The 22,912-nt window shown below is 37.2% G+C and overlaps 2 protein-coding genes across 3 annotated transcripts; one reads left to right on the top strand and one right to left on the bottom strand.

The window, feature by feature from the left end:
* Nucleotides 1-31: 31 nt before the first annotated feature.
* On the top strand, nucleotides 32-2,508 carry LOC103986631 (uncharacterized). Of its 2 annotated transcripts, none has more exons than XM_009404678.3 (3): nucleotides 32-178; nucleotides 283-390; nucleotides 465-2,508. In XM_009404678.3, the coding sequence occupies exon 3, from the start codon at nucleotides 579-581 to the stop codon at nucleotides 2,373-2,375; it is 1,797 nt and encodes a 598-aa protein (XP_009402953.2). In that variant the 5' UTR covers nucleotides 32-178; nucleotides 283-390; nucleotides 465-578; the 3' UTR covers nucleotides 2,376-2,508. The 2 variants fall into 2 exon arrangements, with proteins under 2 accessions (XP_009402953.2, XP_009402952.2); XM_009404677.3 differs by having other exon boundaries at nucleotides 33-178; nucleotides 276-390.
* Nucleotides 2,509-4,505: 1,997 nt separating this feature from the next.
* Nucleotides 4,506-22,761, bottom strand: LOC135640396 (uncharacterized). Its single transcript, XM_065154787.1, has 18 exons — nucleotides 22,274-22,761; nucleotides 19,357-19,415; nucleotides 19,105-19,236; nucleotides 18,795-18,935; nucleotides 17,683-17,739; nucleotides 15,080-15,174; nucleotides 14,212-14,344; nucleotides 12,324-12,503; nucleotides 10,087-10,280; nucleotides 9,860-9,926; nucleotides 8,755-8,888; nucleotides 7,881-7,947; nucleotides 6,911-6,973; nucleotides 6,583-6,818; nucleotides 6,367-6,493; nucleotides 5,869-5,961; nucleotides 5,366-5,566; nucleotides 4,506-5,047 (listed from the first exon to the last, which is right to left on the bottom strand). Exons 1-18 carry the CDS (start codon nucleotides 22,620-22,622, stop codon nucleotides 4,754-4,756), a joined length of 2,622 nt encoding a protein of 873 aa, XP_065010859.1. The 5' UTR covers nucleotides 22,623-22,761; the 3' UTR covers nucleotides 4,506-4,753.
* Between the last annotated feature and the right edge of the window lie 151 nt (nucleotides 22,762-22,912).

Here is a 22,912-nt window from a genome sequence, read left to right as displayed (position 1 = left end):
TGAATCAGATGATCATGTGGACAGCACAAGTGCATCTCAGCCATACATGCCCCACCCCTCCGCCGCTCCATTTCTCTCGCTCGCTCGCTCGCTCTCTGGTAGCCGAGAGGGGGGAAGGGGGAAGGGGAGCAACGCCGTCCCCCTTTGTGACGTCGCCTTTGCGGACCTCAAATTCCTGGTGAGGCTTTCTGAACCTTTCGGCTTTGCCTTTTCCTTTTGATGCTTGCTCTTCCATCCCCTTGTAATGTCCGATCGCTTCGTTGATTTGCTGTAAGCTTCCAGCGTTTGGAATGTCGGTCTCCACTTCGCTACGAGAAAAGGAACCCTAACCCTGATTCCCCTATTGGAAGATTATTGTCATCCAATGAAGATCTGATCCTGCTGAAGAAGGTAGAAACCCTTGCTTTCGATTTTGTGAGTCAGCTAGGGTTTTTCGTTCCCTTCTTTTATCAGGTTTTGTGCAGGAGTTCCGATGGTACGGTGGAATAGGTGGGATTTTGCTGCTAGGATTTGGGGAAACAAGGGTTGTTTGCTTTCTTGGATTGACAGATTAGGGAAATGAGAGCAATTTTAGGAGGATGGATCTGAACCTCTACCTGGGGCTGCCTCGTTCCCCTCGTCCCTGCACTCTTGGTCTCGGTCCCGATCTCGCTCTCAGTTCATTGTACTTGCCGTCGTCTTCCACCACTACCGAGGACGTCCGTGTTCCAGTTCCCATGTCAGGTGCCGTGGAACCATCGGATTCTCACCCTCCATACTCTCCTTCACATGCCGAATACACCCCTGACATGCCGGCTGTTCTCCCATTTCATAGGATCGACACTCCAGAGTACACCCCATTCCCTTCCAATGAACGATATGGGGAATCCTCGTCTGCTATTCCACCAATTATTCGAGACCCTGAAGGACCTGATGTTCCATATTCTCCTTCCAGTGTACAACCCCTGCCAGCTCTGCAGGAACCCGATGAAACTGCAGTCCAGGATGATGACTCTCATATGGTCTATTACCCTGCGTCTCCACTCAGACGTGCTGATGAACCTGTGTTTTACTCGCCACCTTATGTTTCTGGATCGACAAATTCACAGGACCACGAAACAGCCACCTTTCGCTTTTACCCATCAATGCCCATGCAAACAGGTCAGATCCTGTGTCCGGAAGATGGCCCCTCTTCGAGGCCTGAGCCTCTTCACACCACTGAGGCACATTTCAGAAGACTGACCGAATCTAGCCTTCGATGGCCAAACAGACAATTTAGATCTTTGCTTCAGCATGCTGGTGAGAGGTCCAGTTTTCTGTCGCCATCAGTGCCTATTCGTGAACAGCCAGTGTGTGATACATTGAGCTCCCAAAGATCTTTGGAACATAATGGGAAGCATAAAGTGAGTGCTGAAAATGATACAACAGAAACTTCACAAGAGGAGAGGGAAGAGAAAGGTAGAAGTGCTGCTAACTTTGAGTGCAATATATGTTTTGATATGGCTGTAGAACCTGTTGTTACCTCATGTGGACATCTGTTTTGCTGGCCATGTTTATATCAATGGCTGCATGTCCATTCTGATTTTAAAGAATGCCCTGTTTGTAAGGGAGTCGTAACTGAGTCAAACATCACACCTATTTATGGTAGAGGGTCTCTGCAGCCTACTGTTGAGAAAAATAATGAGGATGAGGTGTCAGATCTTACAATACCACCAAGACCACGTGGAAATAGATTTGAAAGCTTTAGGCAACTGTATCGCCCAGTTTCAAGGAGACTGGGGGAGGGAATTGTATTGTCATGGAGACGCCTTCTTGATCAGCACATGCATAGAGAAAACAGGCACGAAGACCCAAGCCTGCAGGAAATATTTGACAGTGTTCATCGTAGAGCTCTAAGTAGGATGAGGGCAAGAAGACTGCAAAGAGAGGTAAATCCTGAAAGTGGATCTATCACTGAGGATCTTGGATTGCCCATAAACAATGTGCCAAACCCTATCAGAAGTAATACAAATTCTATCTTCCGAGATGGAGCCAATCTTTGGCCACAGAATTCCATGTATGACCATGGCACAGATAGAGAGATTGGTAATATGGTTGGACAAAATGCAAGTAGTAGCAATGGATATGGTCTATCTACTTCATCTGCTGATCCTTTAAATCTGGAACCACCAACAATCAGGCATCACGCTGAATCAGTATTGGCTGCTGATCAGGCCTCTGCTTCTAGCACCATGGCCATGATACAGGGAGATGCTGCTGCCACTGATGCTCTCGCAGAACCAAATAGTGCAGGATATTCTCGGTCCAGTAGAAGGAGAGTTAGAAGCAACACTTATGGTTCTTTTGATGTTGATGAAAGCACACTTCACTCATGTAAGAGAAGAAGGCTGAACTAGTCTCCTTGTCTTGTTGTTTAGGCATCTTCTAGTTATTCGCCTCTTGGTATGATTGTATGCGGAAATAAATCCAGTAGAGTGTTATACTTAGTTGTTTGGATAACATTTATATTTATCTGATTATCTTGGGTCAGGTTGCTATTTGATTTCCTTCATTTATTATACTCTGCACAACATGCATCCTGGAAATTTGATAACCTTTACGGCTGTATTACAATGTCGATGACTAGTTTCTGTATCTGAAATACTGATCTGATGGACTACCATAATTTATGGTTCTGATCATTGAGTTCTACTGTTGACTTTCCAGTTCTACTTTTGTGATGCTATAATAAAATTGGTATGCAGAAAACCTATTGAAATTGTTAGATTTTTATCTAGCTATTTTCTTTCAAATAAAATCATTTTTTTTATGTGGCAAGATGATCTTTTAGAGGAGACAGAGAATTCGTCAATCCTTTTATCAATTGTCTTTGTTTTTTTCTCTCGTGTGCATAATTGTGGAGGCATAGGTTCTGCATAAGCCTTTGTGCAAGTCCAATGTCTTTGATGTGTATCCAAATATCTTGACCGATATTTCTTTCATCCTTGTCATCCAAAGCCAAGATCAGTTGACTTTTTGGTTCATCTTGGTATTAGCCGTTAACCAAGATGGTCTCCTGAAGTGTCTACAGCCGTTAAACCAGTTAGGTTGGGTCGAGGAATGGTGTCATGTGCCGTAGGAGTGTACCAGTACCTTTCTCGCATTATGAGAATTGTATGTGCCAGTTGGAAGGCCTCTTGTGCCTACCAATCGACCTTATCATGTGCCGTCTTGGCAGGCCTGAAGCCATTTTGTTTGATGAGGAGGAACTTGTAGTGGTATTTTTTTTGTTGCAGGAACAAGCAGCTGTCAAATATGTTCATAATTCTGGGAATGTAGTTGTGATTGGTTATATTGGCAGAAACTTATGAATCTAGTCCATTTGATAACAAGCACAAAGTAACCTGCAACATAAGTTTCATCAAGTGTGGTTGTAAGAATTGCATTTCATATGGTCATTGGTAGAGAGGATGTAGCATAAAAAGTCTTCTGTTTTGGTGAAGAAATCTTCTGTTTTAATTTGAAAATTTGTTCTGATTGCTATGCTTTTAAATAGGTATCTGCATGTGTTGACTCCAGTAGCATAAAAAGTCTTGTTTAGGATATCTGTGAAAGATGTTAATCTGCATTTGTTGTTTATGTTCATCTGGAATCATGTCTGGTTACCAACTTGACAATTATGAAGTCATTTCTTTTTTTCCTGCCAAGACATTTGTATTTAAACAATCCAACCTATATCTACACAATTAGCTACTATATATATTTTCTTGATGTACTGTTACATTGATGATTCATTTGACTGCCATGAACATTAGTCATCAGATTTGTGGACACAATCAATGGTTCTGAGTTTATCGCATCATGACTAAAGTGGTCGGGACTACGATTTATCACATTGAAGTTTATTCAATAGAAGAAACTTGGACTGAATTGGATGATCACATTAATTAGGAGGACCCAATAGAAGTAATTAGGAGATGATTTTGATGTATTCAAACTCTCCTAATTATTTATCTTAGATCTTTGTTCTCGTCTATAAATAGATCGGACCTCTCAATGACTCAATACACAATATTCGAATATACGGATATACGAAGATATAAATACGATATTATTGAGAGATTAAAAAATCTTTTCTCATCTCTCCTTAATCATGTGAACTAATCAATGATAGATTAAAGATCTTTTTCTTATCTCTCCTTTATCCTTAATCCATTGTTTATAAAGACGAGTTTAATTCTTCTTGTAGATCCATGTATATCATTATAGCTTTCAGAATCGAATAATATCAAAAGATACGTATCGTAAATTTAAATATATTATTATTTAATTTTAAAATTTAATATTAAAATTTTTCATATAATAGTAACGTAAGAATGATTTTTATAAGGTTACTGACCCAGTCCTACTTTTAAGTTTACTGACCCAGTCCTACTTTTAAGTTGAATTGGACTGAGAACGAATCCACCTACATTGAAGAGCCTATGATAGTATCCCTTGGTCAATTGTCAATCAGGCCAATGATAAATAATAATCCAGTATCACAATGGAACCAAATCCCATCCAATGCTATCTGATTGGTAAGAAGCAACTAAATGCCACGAGATACATTGATTGCTGGATTATGATATGTATATTTCTATGGAATGTAATCAAGCTTTTATCTTCTTGAAAAGAATTCTGTACAAAGAGCTCCATCTCTGCGGAACTAACCTAATGCAACTTCGACGAATAATAACTATCCCACGACCTGCCCAACCATCTTCTTAATCAGCCTGCCGCATGCAACTTAGGTTCACACCCTCACTTCAATTATATCACCATCCTTGAGCTGGGTTTGTGGTAACACAAGCTGTCCATTTACCCAGACAAGCTTTCCATCCTGGCCTATTCTTCTAGCAGCATCGGCGGCAGTGCTACCAGATTTCATTCTCATTATTTCACCATGCGGCCAACGTATAACCACCACCTCACCAAGACCAACAGAATTAGATCCTCCGTACAAGCTCGATTGATGCTTTCGTTCTCTTGACGATGCTCCGAGCAAGATCTGCTCTTCCCACTGAAGCATTGTCCTCAGGAAATGCACCTTTATTGAAAAATAATCTCCGTGAGAACTTTGTGATACATGAGCAGTTGTATGGGTAAAATGAACATGGAAAAAAAAATATGCATTGTTATCCGGCCGGCTCTTTCCTGCTAGAACAAGTATCACAGTGCTGACAACATACAACCGTCAAAGGTAATCATGAAATGGGGCAGGAGTGTTGGTGATATTACAAAATGGACAGATTACTAAGATGTGATTGCTTGCTACCTCAGATTTGCATGTATAGTTTGTTCCAAATAATCTAGTTGCCCGAATGAAAAGCAAGCTCCAAAATATTGAGTTGATAAAAATTCGAACCTTGTTGGTGATGCCATCATCCGCAGGAGCATAGCTACCAGAGTAGAGGGTTTTCTCTGAGTAGTTTGAACCAGATGGAACAGCAAGGATTTGTTTCCCCTCAAATACAGCAGAAACGACCATCCAATACTCAGCTTCGTCCTCCTCCTTTAGATCTATTACTTGGATGAAGGTAGGTAATAGTCGTTGAAATTGGTCTTGCTGGACAAGAAAAAGAAAGTCTTACAATAATCAAACTGTTAGCTTGGAAATGAATATGCAATTTCATCCTGGTGGATAACTAATATTAATTTATCATTCAAGTTCTAGCTTTGTTCTTTCGCCTCTCTGTCATTTGAAGGAAACTTGTCCTTTTCCAATGCAAGGAGTGGCAGAAAATAAGTGAGAGATATTCAAATGCTTGAGACTAAAGAAAATTGCCATATTGATTTTTAACAATATTACTTGTGGGAGTTGGTTTTAGTGACACTTCTTAATAAAATCAGATGTAGTGTGACTTCCACCTTATGAAATATCCCATCTCGGCATAATGTATACTTCTCCAGGCATGTACACCAGTCCCCATGTCCTGGTGCGAACCACCACTGTTCGGAAACCTAAACAACCAACTTAAAGTTTTAGGGAAAGAAAACTAACAACAGAAGCAAAAGACATACTATCACAGCAAAACCCAATTACATTAAAGAATGGCAATTGAAAGGCAAATGTCACTGACCAATAGATTAGCAATTTCAACAATGGACTATTCTAATTCAAGAAAAGAAAAAAGATAATTAAATGTGGTTATATGATCTTTCACAAGAACTTTGATTGTTATTTTGACATAATAAATGTTGTCATGAGAATAGTAAGGGGTAGCATTCAGACAACCCTCACAGTCAAGATGATTGAAAGAGCAACTTTTGTTAATCTATCAATATCATATACCACAATGTATATTTTGATCGTTTAAAACAAAATATATAAATCGGATAAATAATCTGCAAGAGTAACATAATTACCTTCTTATAGAGTCTAGCATAAATTTCCCAACGCTTCAATTGAGAAGAAGATCTTATATCTGCAACGGCTTCAGAAGCTTCAAGAAAGCTCACAGCAACAAGTAGCTCCCTTTTATCATGATCTACCCTGGATTAGCCATGCTTACATGATAGCATTAGACATAAGAAGAACCTAGTAATGTTAATAAATAAATTAAGTTACAACAGATACCGAACCTGACAATGACTGCTGCAAGTAATTGACTTCCCTCCACCCTAAGAACAGGGTGTCCCACTTTAATGGAACTGTATTTCCAGGGGCTCTCATCTTGAGTATACACCTCATCCTCCAAAATATTTGATTGATAGGGAGAGACATTAGCTACAGAATCACTAGGACTTGTATAGTCAACCTCGTTCTCCTTGTATAACCAATGAGCAGCAAGTCCATATTCTGCATGGTCATGCATCCGCTAGATAGGAAAATGGTGTGTGTCAGTATTAGCACAAATCTAGAATTATAACTACATGATGTTCATAATTAATGCTTTGATAAGTGCTGTACCTGTGTTCTTATTTGCACCTCCAAAGGTGAGTTATCAGGACCCTGCACTGCAGTATGGAGCGACTGCAAGAAATGAATGAAGAATAACAGCATAAGAAGAAAAAAGTAGAACCGGGAAGAGAACTGGGAGACCTAGTCAACCAGCCAACTACCTCACATATACAATTTGATGCCAATGAAAACCTACATGCATGAAGTTTAAAACATATGAATGAACCTAATCAGAATTTCTAATGAAGAAAATCTAATATTACAAAGCAAGTCCAGTTTCGCACTCTCAAAGATCAACAAAATAGAGTAAATACATCAAGTGATATGCCCAAAAAACTGCACCTGATAAAGTAAAAAAGTAAATTAACTGGTCATACTGACATGCTCTTCAGCTTAGGAAAAGAAACAAATATTTTCACAACTAGAATTCTCACACAAAATGAACTACTTTACCTCCAAATAGTTAGACTGGACCATTCATCAATATTTCCATTTTCTAGGTCTTGTACGATAAAGACCAATCCGCTACTGATGTCTGCTCCCAGGCTTGCCTTTTTATCTAGCCAAGCTACTTGTCCACTCGAGAACAGCAATTCCCTTTTAAGGTTCTTGATTATGCATGTCCCTAGTCCTCTTAGATAATGTACCACTATTCCAGCCTCATCTCACCTTAGTTTATCTTTGATATCTAAGCTCTTTGTGTTTATCAAAGTGCAAAGTTTATGATAAATTCAGTTTGGAAGCACAGTATATGTGCAGATATCTTGACATTTAAGACTATTTGACATGGCATTACACAATTTGTGATATTGTAAAACATACCAAATAAAATGGACAAAGCTATCACCATTTAAACAAGTTCATGCCAATAAGAACGTGTGGCCTAAGAGATCTCTAATGCCCGTTAAGAGGTACCATCAAAATGCAGTTAATTGATTCCACATTGTATTAGCATGACTAATCATGCAACAATATTTACCTGATAACCACTAGGCTTCGGATTTACAATATAGTCATCAAATTCTCCATCAATTGGGGTCCAGAGCCTGCAAGCAGGTAGCAAATTCAACAAAGCAACAATCAACAATCTCACTGATTAACATTTTACTGGACAACCCTCACATACTTTGACACTTTAATCATTAGTTGGTAGCACTCTGCAGCATTGTTTCTAGAATACTGAAAAACATGCAATATCAGTTCAAATTTTGGAAGAGGGTCAACCTATAAACTCTATGGTTTATACAGTCAACCTATAAACCTATGGTTTATAGGTTGGAGGGTCAACCTATGGTTTATAGGTTGACCCTCCCATTACGAGCATTCCCTCCCAAAACTCATCCTTGGCCTCTCATAGCTCTATGGTTTGGGGCCTGCATGGTAGGTTGAAACAACAAACCATGTGGGCTCCCACGAAAGGCTGGTGAAAGGCCTATAGGAACAGAAAGTAGATGGGATGGAAATCAGAATTTCTTTACTGAATTTCCTGCAGATTAATGATCTATAGTAGGAAAATCTACTATACATCCTATTTACTTGCTCAAACAATTAACAATGTATCAACTACCAAGTGAAATCAATCAATTCAGATTATCTAAGAGGATAGTTAAAGGAACATTTAAGAAAACATTACTAGAAAAGTAAAGAAACTAATGGCTCTTAATTTGACTAGTGATCTCACCCTAAAAAAACTAGATGATGGAAATATCAATCTAGCCAACCCCAAATAACTGGGGCCTCTAGATTGCTGTAAAGGACCTCAAATAACAAATTTTCTTTTAGGAGTTCTGAAATGTTTGACATTACCCACAATAAAAAAATTGGTTCAGCTTACAAGTAACCAGAAATCTTACTTGTGTATAATGTCAAGAAGACAGTAGCAGTTCTTTACAGCAGGTCCGTGCAGTTTTCCATTCTTATCCCCAATAATCACCCTTAGTGCACGAGCATCATAAATTTTCCTAATGCCAACACCTTTGCGTTTCATCTTTTCAAAACATAGGAAGAAAATGATAAGCATATTCTAATACAAAAAGAAACATATATGAGAACCCATTTCATTAGACAGCTATTATACACTTCATCCTAGCAGTTACATAGGTCATGTTTTCCAAGACAATTGAAAGAATGCACAACTTTGTCAACTTAGAGATCCTCATGGAAATTTGATGGTTTGCACAAGGATAAAACAAAATTCTGTTCATATACCAAAACACTTTTGACATGCATATGAAATAGAAGAAACAAGAACATTAAATGTTATCCTAATACAGCCATTTTGAAGATGTTTTTTACCTACAAAATCTATTAATAATACACATGCATTGCACAACTAAATAAGAATCGATACACATGGGGGTATAAATTATAATAAGGTCATTTTAATTCAAAAATTATTAAGGGTATTTGCACAGTCATTCCTGCAAGAAAAATCAGGTTTAGGTGATTATTCCAACTATCTGGAGTAGGGAGACAAATTATATAAGGCATTGATTCAACAATTTTATGACATCAGTACATCCTTAGATTGGATATTTTTCTATTTTACCCAAATGTTAGTGAATTGTGACATTTCCAAAGCAGGATATATCATACAACACATATAGAAAGTAATTCTAAGACATCAATCAATCCTGACAATGGCTTAAACCATAGAATTGTCACTGGAATACTGTTAGTGTTTCCTTTAGCCATTTGTTTGTCTGGATACTTTGTCATTCAGGGTTTCTGTAATTTCAAGTTATTGACATTTGTCAAAATAATATGTTTCATGTTGGTTCCATAAGAATTTCCTTCACGTTGGTCTCCTTCAAAATACTTTTTCATTTCTCAAGGAAAATATGTAAACATAAACATATATGTATATCTCTATGTACCAGGCATGTCTCAAGCATATTTGAATAAGTAAAAAAAGATGAATGTGATTAATTAAATTTACTGAATGAAACTTGGATATACCTTGCAATAGATACTGTACAAGCTTTTCAGCCGACTAGAGAGAGAGACTTCCATCCCTGGTATGTAGCTGAGCAGTAGAAAATGTTACTATAAAACTTATAACTGATTCTAAGGTAATAAATATGAGAATATCTGCCCACAAGCATGAATTAGAATAATGATAAATATACCCATAAAAGAACCAGTTGATCATAAGGCAAAATCAGAAAAGGATAATGCAATCTTACGAGGTTGATATGTGTAACTCTCTTTCAAGTGCTTCCTCACAAATTGCTAAAGATGCTAACGCGAAAACTGCATCACTGAAAACCTTAGGCTTTGTTTCATGTGATTCTGAGCATTTACTAAGATTACTAAGAAAGTTAGTGCGCTTCTTCCGGTCCAGAAACAAATCAAATGGCAATACAGCCTGTAAAAGATCCTGCAGATAAACAATAACCAGAAATATTAGTAATTAAGTTATTGCAAAAAGTGAGAGACGTCACATTTCAAAAGAAATTGAAGAGTATATTGGTAATTCTACCTATGAGCAGTGAGATCAAATTTGTCCTTTATTTTCAACTAAATTGTTAATATTTGTTAAAATAAGTCCTCTAAACATTGTCAACTAAGAAGTTGAGAAGGTTTAAACCATAATAGATTAAGTAAGCACTTTTATATAAATATAAGCACTTATTCACTTAATTGTAAAATAAGGAAAAACAACTTATCATCAAATTATAATTGCCTGAATTAGTATGAACTCATGAAGCAACTATACATTTTAATTGTAGGATACAGGAGATTAAATAGAATATTAGTCTTTTGTCCTAACTGTCCAGAAGATAATTAGAAAATTTTAATTGACACCGTTTATAAAAAAAAGATAAATTTTGATGCTCATTTTACCTCATTTAGAAACACATCACATACTAACTCAAGCCTCATGGATAAAGCCTATAGAAGGTTGAGGCATATGTACCAAATAAAAATACTTGTGTTATGTGAACAAGATGTACTTTACTTATTGTGTCATATGCAAGGAAATTCGTCTAAATTTTTCAAAGATGACTTGGAGTTCTCTCCCTATAGTAAATTAAGCTGTTAATTTACCATTGAACACTCATATGTAGCTTTGGTGCTGCTCATTGTTTCATGGTCCCAGTTGCTATTAACCCCATTTTACATGTTCTGTTTCAGATTTTCAAAATTTTAAGAAAAATCAGGAGCCCTGTGGTTCACCTCTGACCTCACTATGAATCTAAACTTTTGTGAAAGCTTTCCTTGCTTAAAGTATCAGCATATTGTAGCAAAATAAACATCCAAAAATACATAGAGATAGGTCTGGTCTACCATGTTTGTGCTACCTTCTCCAGAAATGCTTAGGACATGTTTTGTGTCATTTGACTTAAGGAGAATACTAACATTTTTGGAATTTCTTTTACATCCTCCTCAGGAGAATCAGAACCACATAATTGAGCATTTGCATGCATGTAAAAACATGAAGGTCCTTGATTTTCTAGTAAGATACCAGGCATGACATGCTGATGAGGAACCCAGCAAAGTGCCAAGGCAATTCAGCAAAAAGACATCTGTGCTACTTCATAGTGACCCATACTAGACTGAGAAAGGTACCCATGATTAAGTAGAGAATAATTAATTATGGCCAATACATGGGTTTGCACACATGTAAACTGCCGAGATATCACTGATATGATATAGTGCAGCATTGCAGTTGTCCATGGACCAGCATAACCATTTATGCATTTAATTAAAAGATGACAAAGGAACCCCAAACTCAAGGTTGTTCTCTCACTCAAGTGTTTGCATCCTGCAGATCATCTAGTCGTCAACTATCTTGACATATCTTTTACTATGGTTGTATTATAGGTCCACATAAAAGTAACTCGCAGCAGCATGCTAAAAGAGTTGTATTTGTTGATCTCATCGGCTTAGTTATCTTTGCATCATTCATGACCTAACATCCCAAGCCATGACATGAGGAACCTCTGATTTACTTCCTTCAGCTGCTATTAGATTAGTATTGTCTTTCATTATCTATATTGTTCAATTTGCTTGACACTAAAATCTCGAACTGCTGCAATATTTGTTTTTATTTATGAACTAAGCTTTTCAATTTCCACTTTGGGTATAACATGCTTCCAGAGTTGTTAAATGACACAAATCATTTTCTTGCAGCTAAAATATTGTTTTCTTCATTTCAAAAATGCAAATTACATAACATGTCCTAAATATTGAGGATCCACTCACTAAAATATAGAAGTGGGAACATCTGTTGTTTCAAAGAAAATTTCAAGTCATTGAACTATTTATATTTCGTTTTAGCTTTGTATTACTCTTTACAATAGTATCTTAGTAGCTACATCCAGCACATGTCATATAAGTAAAACTTAGCTTGAAGGTCCTAGTTGTTAATTTGAAACACTGCAACCAAACTATAGAAATTCTTGCAAATCATACTCACTCTCATATTTTCTCTTTCTTCATTGTTTTCGATAGGCCAACCATCATGAAATATTATACCATCATCTTTTGATGGGGTTAGAAGGCCAGCCTTCATAGACACTCTCCTAAAATTACGAATCTTGTTATTTGGAGCCCACATGGAAGCAAGCTCAGCTCGGATTATCCTAAATACCCGTGGCTGCAAAAGATTCAACATGAATGTTAAACTGAAGAAAATTGCATGTTAGTTTAAGAGTTACTAATAAGCTATGTCAAAGTGAAATTTACACAGCTAAATGACAGCAAGGTTTCTCTTGCCTATCACTACTCATACAGCTAAAAATTATAATGCAGGAGAGAGAGTCAGACAGAGCAAGCTAACCTAATTCAGGAAGTATAACAATTGCTCCTGCATCTGCAGGTATTAGTTTGCATATGAATACAAGATAAAGAAAAAATTTTATATTGTAGATCTTTTTGGCTGAAAAAGAAGACAATTATTTCCAAACAAGCACTTCAAAGCACACATAAAGATGATGATCAATTGTTAACTTCCAGAAAGAGTAACTCCGTACTGTAATTCATGGCAGTGGTTAGTAAAATAGTGTGATGCCTTACCTTGCCCTGCAAAGAGTAAGCATGTTGTTCTACTTGCTTCATATTGCTTGGAAATTGATGCTGTATCAGCTATTTTGTCTTTCCATGTAGGGAATATAACAATATTGTTAATGTTTACTCTTCAAATTGGATTCATTTTTCAGTGCAAGCTTCTTATCCAGCAGTAGTTGACCAAGAAGTTGCAATTTACTCTTCTAGACTCAATGTCATTTCAGCAATTTTGTCATAAAACTAGTTGCAGCTTGATTAAGAAGAAAAAAATATTTAGTACCAATCTTTGCAGAACAGGATATTAGGAGGAAAACACAAAATTTTGTTAATAACCAATGAGGTTCTAGTTGAGGATAAGCCTTGGAACAAAATAGGTTGCTCCTTGTAACATAGATTAATAGGGTTTAGTCATAGAAACAACCTCTCTATTTGTAGTTGTAATCATGGTTCGTCTTACCGGTCCATACCGATGTACTGACGAGCTATCGGGATGATACGTACCGAGCTATACCTAGCCGTACCGAATATACTGATATATGGCACATGGGGGTGTACCAATTTACTGCCTATACCAGTCTACTATCGGACCAGTATGTACAACTTGTACCAAGTGGATAGTACGGCAAACCTTGGGTGTAATATTGCATCTTGTAATCTTGCATAAAGTTTCTTTTTGTATCCTTTCTTCTCTCCCTACTCTTTTTTCCCCACTTCCTACTGTAATGTCATTATGCCAGCCGCATGGACTCTAATGTCTGTACTGCACTGACATGTATGACAAGGCCACATCGAACCTTCAAACATGTTATTGTGCAGTTCTCTAATGAACAGTACATGGTGTAAGCAATCACAAACACGATAAATACTATATTTCACTCTCGAAGTGGATAATTTGTGGTTCTACCATCTCAATCTCTTCAACAAACACATGGGTTTAATTTCTTGTCATCATATCATCCAAATTGTCATGGTACAAAAAGAAAAGAAATAAAGGATATTAGGCTATCAGCCAAGTGCAAGTTTTCCTAGTGAGAAATAGCTAACAGATTAACCATGTTATTTACTTACATTAGACAAGACAACTAGCAGTTAATGCTTCTGAATGAGAACACAGTGGGTGGGACAAATTGAGAGAACTGAATGCTTCAGAATGACTAACAGTTTTTGCCATTAAATATGAAAAAAAAAGCATGACAATTGAGCAACAAATAATCCTGAATGTTGATCAACTAGGAAATCTTTTCATTTTTTTTCAATAGTTTCTGCAAGTCCATATCAGAAAGACACTGGAAACAGACCTGAAGGACTGCAAAGCACAAATCTTCCAGTTCTGATTTTAAAGCCCAAACACCTAATCTAGAAGCAAGAGAACACCAAACTGCCAATGTCTCCTGAGCCACTGCCTGAGCTTTGGGCAATGATAAAGCATAGCTGAAGGAATTGACAAAAAACTGAGAAATTTAAGTATATCAAGAAGCATTCCTTATGATAGTTCAGACACTGAAAAGATTGTACCATCATTTGGCTTACCAAATTAATATTTCAAGCTAGTATCCATGATAGTCAAGGAAAAGACTTCAAGACAAATCAGAAATAGAACAAATACAAATGTACTTTAAAGTTTAAACATCAGAATATTGAAAAGCTAAACAAAGTGACTTTAGAATGAGAACCTGGTTCTTGAAAATTATTTAGTTCCTCTCAAAACATAGATTGGGTTACTTCAGCAAGAATAGGTTCCTTGTAAATGTAACAATACGGATTATATGCACCAACTCATGATTCAAAAATAGATGCACCCAGTAGATTGGTGTTCCTTTTTCACCAAATAAAACATGCTTCTTTTTTTTCCAACAACTGGCCAAAACTGCCAAATGTATGTGTGATAACCTCAACTGGAGAAAATGGAAAACTTCGCAAGACACATATCTTATATCATCTTAAGATTTTACAACTAAATCAAGCCATCTCATATGCACATTCAGGTAAATATATATACCAATTCCATAACTACTTGAACAATATGATTTCTGTAAGTAATATGGTTGAATACTTTTAAACTCCAGATGGACAAAGAGAAACTGACGATATGATGAAATCATCCACATATTATAAACAAACAGCTATGAGAAAGAAAGATCTAGCAGTAACACCCAGCAAACTTACATTGTCCGCATATTATGCAAACGATCTGCCAGCTTGATGAGAACAACACGAGGGTCATCAACCATCCCCAAAAGCATAACTCTTAGGTTATTTGCCTACAGAGCAGGTTAAAACTTTCAAGATATTAATAAAATATTAATTTAAGTGATGTCTGTCAACATATATTTTCAAATGTGAAGTCAGTCATAGATGTGGATAATAAAATCAAGCAACATTTCGTACCATGATACAGTTAATTCACAAGATAGTTTGTTTTCTTTTTTATTTCTGTTTTTCTTTTTTGTTGTCCATATGCATTTACACGTGTGAGAACTCATGGAAGCTTTTTCTTACTTCTAGAGTAACCTAGACCAAGACACTGAGTGCCCAGTTAGGAAAAACTAAAAATAGGATAACCACATCATATTCAACATCATAATGTACAATGCAATAGTCGTAGAACACAGAACATTATAATAAACTGAAATGTCTAGTATTGCAACTTGTTGGTGTGTCATGACAAGATACATGGATTTAAGAATACCAAGAAAAAATTGTAGTTCTGTGCAGCATTTGCTTTTAAAAGTCAAAGCATGAAAGAAAGTATAGAATAAAAGTTAGTGAGAAATTAGCTCCTAGCCGCCTACAAAAATTGATGGGTAGCATGCCACATGCTGATGGCATATAACATAAGGCAAATGTAGCTTACAGTATTATGCAGCAAATTTTATTTTCAAGATATGAAAAGGTAAAAAAAAAGGTAACATTTGGCTTATAGAACTTGAAAAAGTTTATCATGCAAGATAAAAGATTTACTATGCAATCTCAGATAACCCCTGAGTACATTTAGTTGATTATGTAAGTGTTCAATATTCAAGTGAGAAAAATCATTCTATTGAATGGATAGACCAAAAGTATGCCCTATCGATTGATATAGATGCTGAACAAGTAAAGAACAAACAGGATCAACAGATATAACAAATAACAAAAGGGGGTTGATACAAGGAAAAGGAATAGTAAAAGAAGAAATAAGATAAGGTACTGCCCACAAACACTTTCTGTTCTTATAAGAAATTACATCATGTCTTTCTTCTTTTTCTTTCAATTGACAAACTTTTATTTATGGAACTCTCTAAAAATGCAGACCTACGCTGCAGCTGAATTGGACATGCATCAATGGGTTACTATGTGTGCACCTTGATGTTGTCTAATTAGACAAGTGCAAGAAAATCAGGGACATGGATCAAGCAATCACAGGAAAAAGACAAATGGTTATTATGTGGCATTTGGTAGAAATCAGTGGTCCCAAAACAGTCACTTTGTTTCTTATAAGTAATCTTCACATCACTACAAGCAGTTACTAGTAAACCTTGCAAACTTTACTTTGGTTAGCATATCAAGAATATGTCTTAGAAATATCACGCTTCATTAAATTGTCCAGTACATTCTTGGACTTTAATTATATCTTTTAACACTTCATGAGGAATAGTCAAATGATACCTGAAACAAATTCTAAGCTTAACGTGTCATTTTGGCATTCGTTGACAACCTAGAGATGTCTCATTATCTATGAATTTTCAGAGAACCTGGTTTGGATAAGTAAAAGGAAGAATGAAATAGTAAAAAGGAACATCACTAAATCATCTTTAAGTTTGTTATGCCTGAAATCTAGAAATAATCAAAACATCAAATGGCTCCAGAATGAAGCCAGGATGTCTCAAAATATAGTTCCAATTTCAGCACAAAGTACAAACCTAGTCCTTATCGGTCTACAAAACTTTATCACTATGCTCTGTACTTGTTCTTCAGCAGAAAAGCATCTGCTGTGGCCAATTTTAATTTTCTTTAGTTAATGAAAATTCAAACCAAAATAGGCTAGATAAACTTGTGCACCTCCTTGCATATGATGTAACTTAAAAGGACGAGTCAAAAAAGGAAAAAAATTCTTAAATATAACAATGTTAGGTGGCCCAACAGAACCTCAGTTATAATTTCGATACAAAAAGGTCTCATAATAATAAATGTTTCAGGAAAAATCATAAGATAACAAATTTGTTAAGACTATTTAAGATTTCATATAAGGACATTAAACTAGTGCATAAAGAGAGTGATGATAGCCATCTCAAGGACCAAGAGGTCCATGATGTTGGAAAAGAGAGCAGTGCTAATGAAATTTGATGACATTATAAGAGAAGTAAAATAAAAAACAACAGCAAGATCTGATAGGAAATGAGAGAATGTAGGGTGTGGTTTACAATGGCATGCTTTCTCTTTTAGCAGGAAAAGTCCAATATGCTAACTTCAACTTAGAAATCTGGCTTAGAGATAGACGTCAAAGAAAAAATACGTAAATCATTTCTCAACCTCTAGAAAAGAGCATCTTAACATGCTGAGAAAAGTACTTAAGAAAATAACTCAAACGACCAAGGTAATCGATGAAATTTGTAATTATACATGAACATTTATTGGTGTCTTAAAATGCAAACATTTTATGATACTAAAATATATACACACATAATGCTACATAATAAAAAGTTTTACATGAATATCAAATAAAATCCCAGAATTTAAGTTTCATGCTCCGTGGGTAAGATATATATCTATATAAGAGAAGAACATATTACCTCTTCAGAACCAAGGGTAGTTTGGTTTACACTTTCACGCCTATGTCTTCGTAACAGCTGCACAGTGCAATTGTTGATCATAAGCAAGAAATTAAGACATAGATGTTGTTCTCAGACACAGGGTTACCAAGAAAAATTAGCTGCATACTGTCACAGTTACAAGTACAATCCCAGCATAAAAAGACTGATGCACTTTATATTGCCTATTGGTTCAGAAATTTTTCATTTTGTCAAATTGCTGCTAGATGATATGAAAAGTTCAGACATCACAGTAAAAGATAAAATATTTTCATATGACAGTGTCTACATAGGATGTTTAAGTATCATTCAAAAACAAGTTGTACATGTGTCGGAAGAAATAGTACATATGATGTGCATTGCAGGAGAATAACTTTGGTCGACTGGATCTCAGTATCCATACTTCAGGGATTCCAAAACAAGAATGCTTGTAAAAATGCTTAACACTTGTCCCTTGCCAGCTTAAAGAAAGCCTTATATAAACTGAAGGCATCCAAGACATCATCTAATAAACCAGTAATTAGTAGCTCTCCATTCCAGACCCAACAGAACCTTCGCCACAATCACATGTTCATGTAATGAACCAATTGCTATCTGACTAAATTAAAGTCAGATTATGTTACAAGTTCTTGTAGAATCTAATATATGAGTTAGTGTGTACCAATGATTATAATTTAAGTCTGATATCAATATCAGTCAATGACCGAACCGATACAGTCCTGATCCTGTACAGTGTACCAAATGACAGTATGGGTTGATGCTGCTTGAACCACTAGAGAGAGAACCGGGGGGGAGGTGGTGACAACACATACGATAGGCAGCAACATAGACGAAGACGAGGAGGAGGAGGAGGAGAAGAAGAGGAGTAAGTGGCAGAGGATGAGAGAGAGAAGCAGCAGAAAAAAGAGAAGCACAACTGAATAGCTGTCGAGCATCTAAAATGAAAAAGAAAAAAAAAGAGAATCAACACTCGGACTGAGCAGTAAACTTGCCACCGTGTATAACTTCATATCAGTCAGCTCACAGATGGTAAACCTTGTTTCACAGGCAAAATTGCATGGCTTAGATAGCTTAACAAAAATATAATGGCATACCTGGTTTATATAGCTTAATTTTGATACACCAGCAACTAAATGTGCCACATCATCACCAAACTCTTCCTTGATTGTCCTGAGGTTTTCTAATGTGTCATCAGTCACATCATGAAGTATCCCAGCTACAACTGTGTTTACTGCCTGCAATAAGATTATATTTATTTTGGTTTTTAGGGGACAAAATTTGTTTGACTTCAAAATGCAAATCAAACATAGGATGATTGACAATTTAATGTATATTTATATATAAATAGCCTTCAAGAAAAACCTAGGTATAAGCAAGAACATAAGTATACAAGGGAGTATATACTCTATTTCCACTTATTGGAACCAAGGCAGCTAAAATTTTTCCTGTATGGATGCAATGTGTAACATAAGGCTCTCCAGTTTTTCTTAATTGGCCGAAGTGAGCTTTGCTTGCAAATGCAATAGCCTTCTGCACCTGGAACACAGAACAAAGAGTAAACATGAAGCCAGAATATATATATATATATATATATATATATATATATATATATAAAGTGTGTGTGTGTGTGTGATGATTAGGAAGAAAATACTAAACCTTTGCATCTTTAAAGATTGGGTATCCTGTAACATCTACTCCTTCCAATATTAGAGTATCTGCATTAAAGATCCTCATCATATTAAAATTTAGATGGCAATATTGACAGTAGTATTAAGAGAATCAGACAGTGCATTACAAAGAAGCAAGTCTCAAGCAAGAAAGCAAGATATGGTGGCGATCAATGATCACAAAGTATAGTCTATAACCATGCAAATCCAAACATAGAAATTTGGTCCTGTCATTGAGTAACTATAACAATCATTATAAACTTGTTTCACTGTAACATATGAAATCATTTACTATGCTTGATTACGAAAACCCAAAGAGATCATAAGCAATGGCCATAATATGAATCATGGCACAGATGCTGTAGAAGAAGTAAACTGAAACAGGTGGGAACTGCAGTTCTTTTATTTTCAACATTGGGACCACTGTGTTTCATTTTCTGCAATGCAGCAAATACCTTATGTTAGATGACGGGAAACACACCTACAAAGTCAGAGCATAGAAACTTTTATCTAGGACAATTACAGTTGAGCCTTAGTGTGAATCAAGTCCAGTTTTAGGCCATGTCAGAATTTCAGATTATAAACAATTTTCAATTTCCAAGAAGCTGTTCAACCTAAAAGATATAATCAAGATGACTAGGATGGTGATCTGCCATGAGGCATCCTGAACAAATTGCTGCTGAGACTGTGATAATAAATCAAAATGTCCATGGTCTGCCAAGATATTGTGATTAGATCATGGCCAATGCAATTATTGGTAGAGATTCTTCACTCTTCACGGATGAGAGATAAATGCAGCAAGAATTAGCTTGAGACAAGTCCTGTACTGGGTTAAGCTGGATTCTCATTTAAAATTTTAACATGATATTCCATTTACAGGAGATCTTTTAAGTCCCTAGTTAAGACAGATACTTGACTATTGTAGCTGTTTACCAGAATGCAAAAGAATTTAATGCATTTCAGACAGGATTTTGTCAGATTGTAGATTTCTTTAAGAAAAAATTTGTCCCATAATGTTTTCTTACCCTGCAGTTTTAATTAGCATTCAAGAATAGATGATCTGTAAATGAAAGCTCGTGACTGATTGGAAGGATTCAAAGAAGACTGGAAGTCGGTTTTGACAAGCCAAAACTTGTCTACTGTCTTTTTTTTCTCTTCTCTTTCCTTATTATTTCTGCTCATCTAAGATACTGCTGTAATAAATTCCTCTGGAGATAAACAAGCAAAGAACTATATTTCCCCTCTAGCCATAAGTGTGCATCAAATTGCAGTATGCGATTTGTTATTGGCAACTTCAAGGTGGATGAGAGATAGATCAACAAGAAAGGTGGCAACGAGAAGAGGATAAATAAATAGAAGGCACCTTTCCTTGTTCCCAGCGTGCATTCTTTAATCTACCTGACTCCATAAAATCATACCTCTATCACTGACAATAAAGATCACCATATAACAATAGCAAAACTGATTCATCATATCCAAACTTCTGTATAGCTGATCTCCTATCATCATAAATGCAAATTTTCAGGCATAGTCATGAATCAATCTTCTTTATAATTGGACAAACCAATGAATACAGCATCACCTCCTAGGAATGATCAACCCAAGAGTCTTCCCTAGCATGCAAATTCGAGCACCATTTCACCCCAAATAAATAAAGGTCTCATCTAGACAGTAATCAAACTTATTTTCTTGATAAAGAATAAGCAGACTTACATGTTTCTTTTTTTTTTTGCAAAGGGTAAATCGTGAAGGTGAGATTAGAGCTCAAGACCTTACGATAAGCTGTCAAAGTCTTTACCAACTAAACTAGCTAGCACCTTCAAGTCATTGGTCAGCTTAGTAGCTTCCCATATGCAGCGAGGGCCCTCCGCCTCCAATGTTTGTGTTCCTTAGTGCTCTCCACACCAGGGTTGGTCGTTTGTCCCTGCCATCATCCCACCCGAGGGCAAATCGACATTGGGGTGATGCCGAGACAAGCCCAACTGGTATCCGTTGACGCGTTCACAGTTGTCCTCATCAATGGGTCTCGACAATGATCCTTCAGCAGGTTCACCTATAGAAACCTTGTTACTACTTCTCCTTCCTCTAAATGATAAGGTTTAGTGGACTTCTCATGACGTCACGGGCCACCACCTCGATCTGAACACTTCACTAGACCATTCAATCGGTAGGAGCGATAGGCGATGTGTACAAAGGGTAGAGACATAGCCAATGCGAGCTGATGACTCGTGCTCAATAAGAATTCCTCGTTGAAAGCCAACAATTGCAATTATCTATCCCCATTACGATGAAATTTTCAAAGATTACCCAGGCTTGTCAGCCAAGGTTATAGACTCGTTGAATACATTAGTGTAGCGCAAGCAAACTTAAATGTTCCCCAACTAACTAAATCAACAAAACCATTATAGTAAACAATAAAAGCCTTTAGGTCTTCTATTAAGTCCTTCGCAATAATACAATTGGACCCATTATAGATAATTCCTTTCATCCATAATTAACATGTTTCAGCTCATAAAATGGATGATGAAGGATTTTGTTCAGATATTGGATATTTGATCCGATGCTACAGCTGCTTTGATCTTGATCTATTTACTTTCTTTTTCTTTTTTCCTACTGTCTTCACCTTCATTCACTAGAAAAGAACAACTAAACATTTGCAAGATAACATGAAACATGGATATAGATTCCTCAAAATTCCTCCCACAGTCACACAACTATACCATTTCATTCCCATTTTCTGTTACCAAAAAGATACATCACACGCATTCATCTATCCGTATTCCGTGACCTTCTAAAGACTAGAAGATCGAACTAAAGGTCAAGACGGCAAATCCGACGCCTCAACTGAGAACAACAAAAAGAAGAAAGAAGGCGAAAATATAAGAGGAGAAAGAAAGGAACCACACCAGGTTTTTCTTCCACCTTGGGCCACAAGAAATCGACCTTGGTGGAGAGGCACGCCCCGGAGGCGATGGCGACAGCCGTGACGGCCACTTGCGCGAGCGTCGACCCCACCGCAGCGTGGCTCGCGCCGGAGCCTCCGGCGGCCGCTGCGGCTGCGGCGATGGCGTTGCCGGCGGCGAGGACGGAACCGAGCGGAGGGGAGGAAGCGGCCAGCCGCGCGGCGACCTGGTCGAGGACGCAGCGGAATCGGGGGGCAGAGCCGCGGAGCGCGGCTGCCGGGAGCAGGAGGAGGCGGGAGCTCCGGTGGCCGATCACGGCGGTGCGGCCCAGTCCGGCGCAAGAAGACATCATCCGTGGAGGATCCGATTCTTTAGGGTTTAACGGTTGAGGGCTTCGTCTCACTCACTCCCTCCCTCCCTCGGTCGCATCTTTTCCGCGAACGATGTCGATGGGAGGGGGTAGTAAGCGGAGGAGGATGAGAGAGAGAGAGAGAGCGCGCGATGAGAGGGAGGAGGCAACGGTGTGTCCGCGTGTGTGGTTGGGGGGTGGAAGAGGAGTTGGTTTCGTGACGTCATAATTAGGAGGCACTCGACAGTATCTTCTGGTGAATAAAATGGGAAGGTTCCGTGGTCCCTTTTTGT

This window comes from Musa acuminata, chromosome BXJ3-6 (assembly GCF_036884655.1).
Source record: "Musa acuminata AAA Group cultivar baxijiao chromosome BXJ3-6, Cavendish_Baxijiao_AAA, whole genome shotgun sequence".
Classification (NCBI taxonomy): Eukaryota; Viridiplantae; Streptophyta; class Magnoliopsida; order Zingiberales; family Musaceae; genus Musa; species Musa acuminata.
Note: the sequence above shows the minus strand (reverse complement) of the source record. Positions and strands in the feature narration are given on the sequence as shown.

What these genes read in the sequence shown, in the direction of transcription:
- LOC103986631 (XM_009404678.3), top strand. Translation starts at nt 579, where the DNA reads ATGGATCTGAACCTCTACCTGGGGCTGCCTCGTTCCCCTCGTCCCTGC.
- LOC135640396 (XM_065154787.1), bottom strand. Translation starts at nt 22,622, where the DNA reads ATGATGTCTTCTTGCGCCGGACTGGGCCGCACCGCCGTGATCGGCCAC. An exon ending in AGGTGCAAATAAGAACACAG is followed by an intron (nt 6,819 to 6,910) that starts GTACAGCACTTA and finishes TTTCCTATCTAG; the next exon opens with CGGATGCATGACCATGCAGA. An exon ending in CTTGCAGCAGTCATTGTCAG is followed by an intron (nt 6,494 to 6,582) that starts GTTCGGTATCTG and finishes TGGCTAATCCAG; the next exon opens with GGTAGATCATGATAAAAGGG.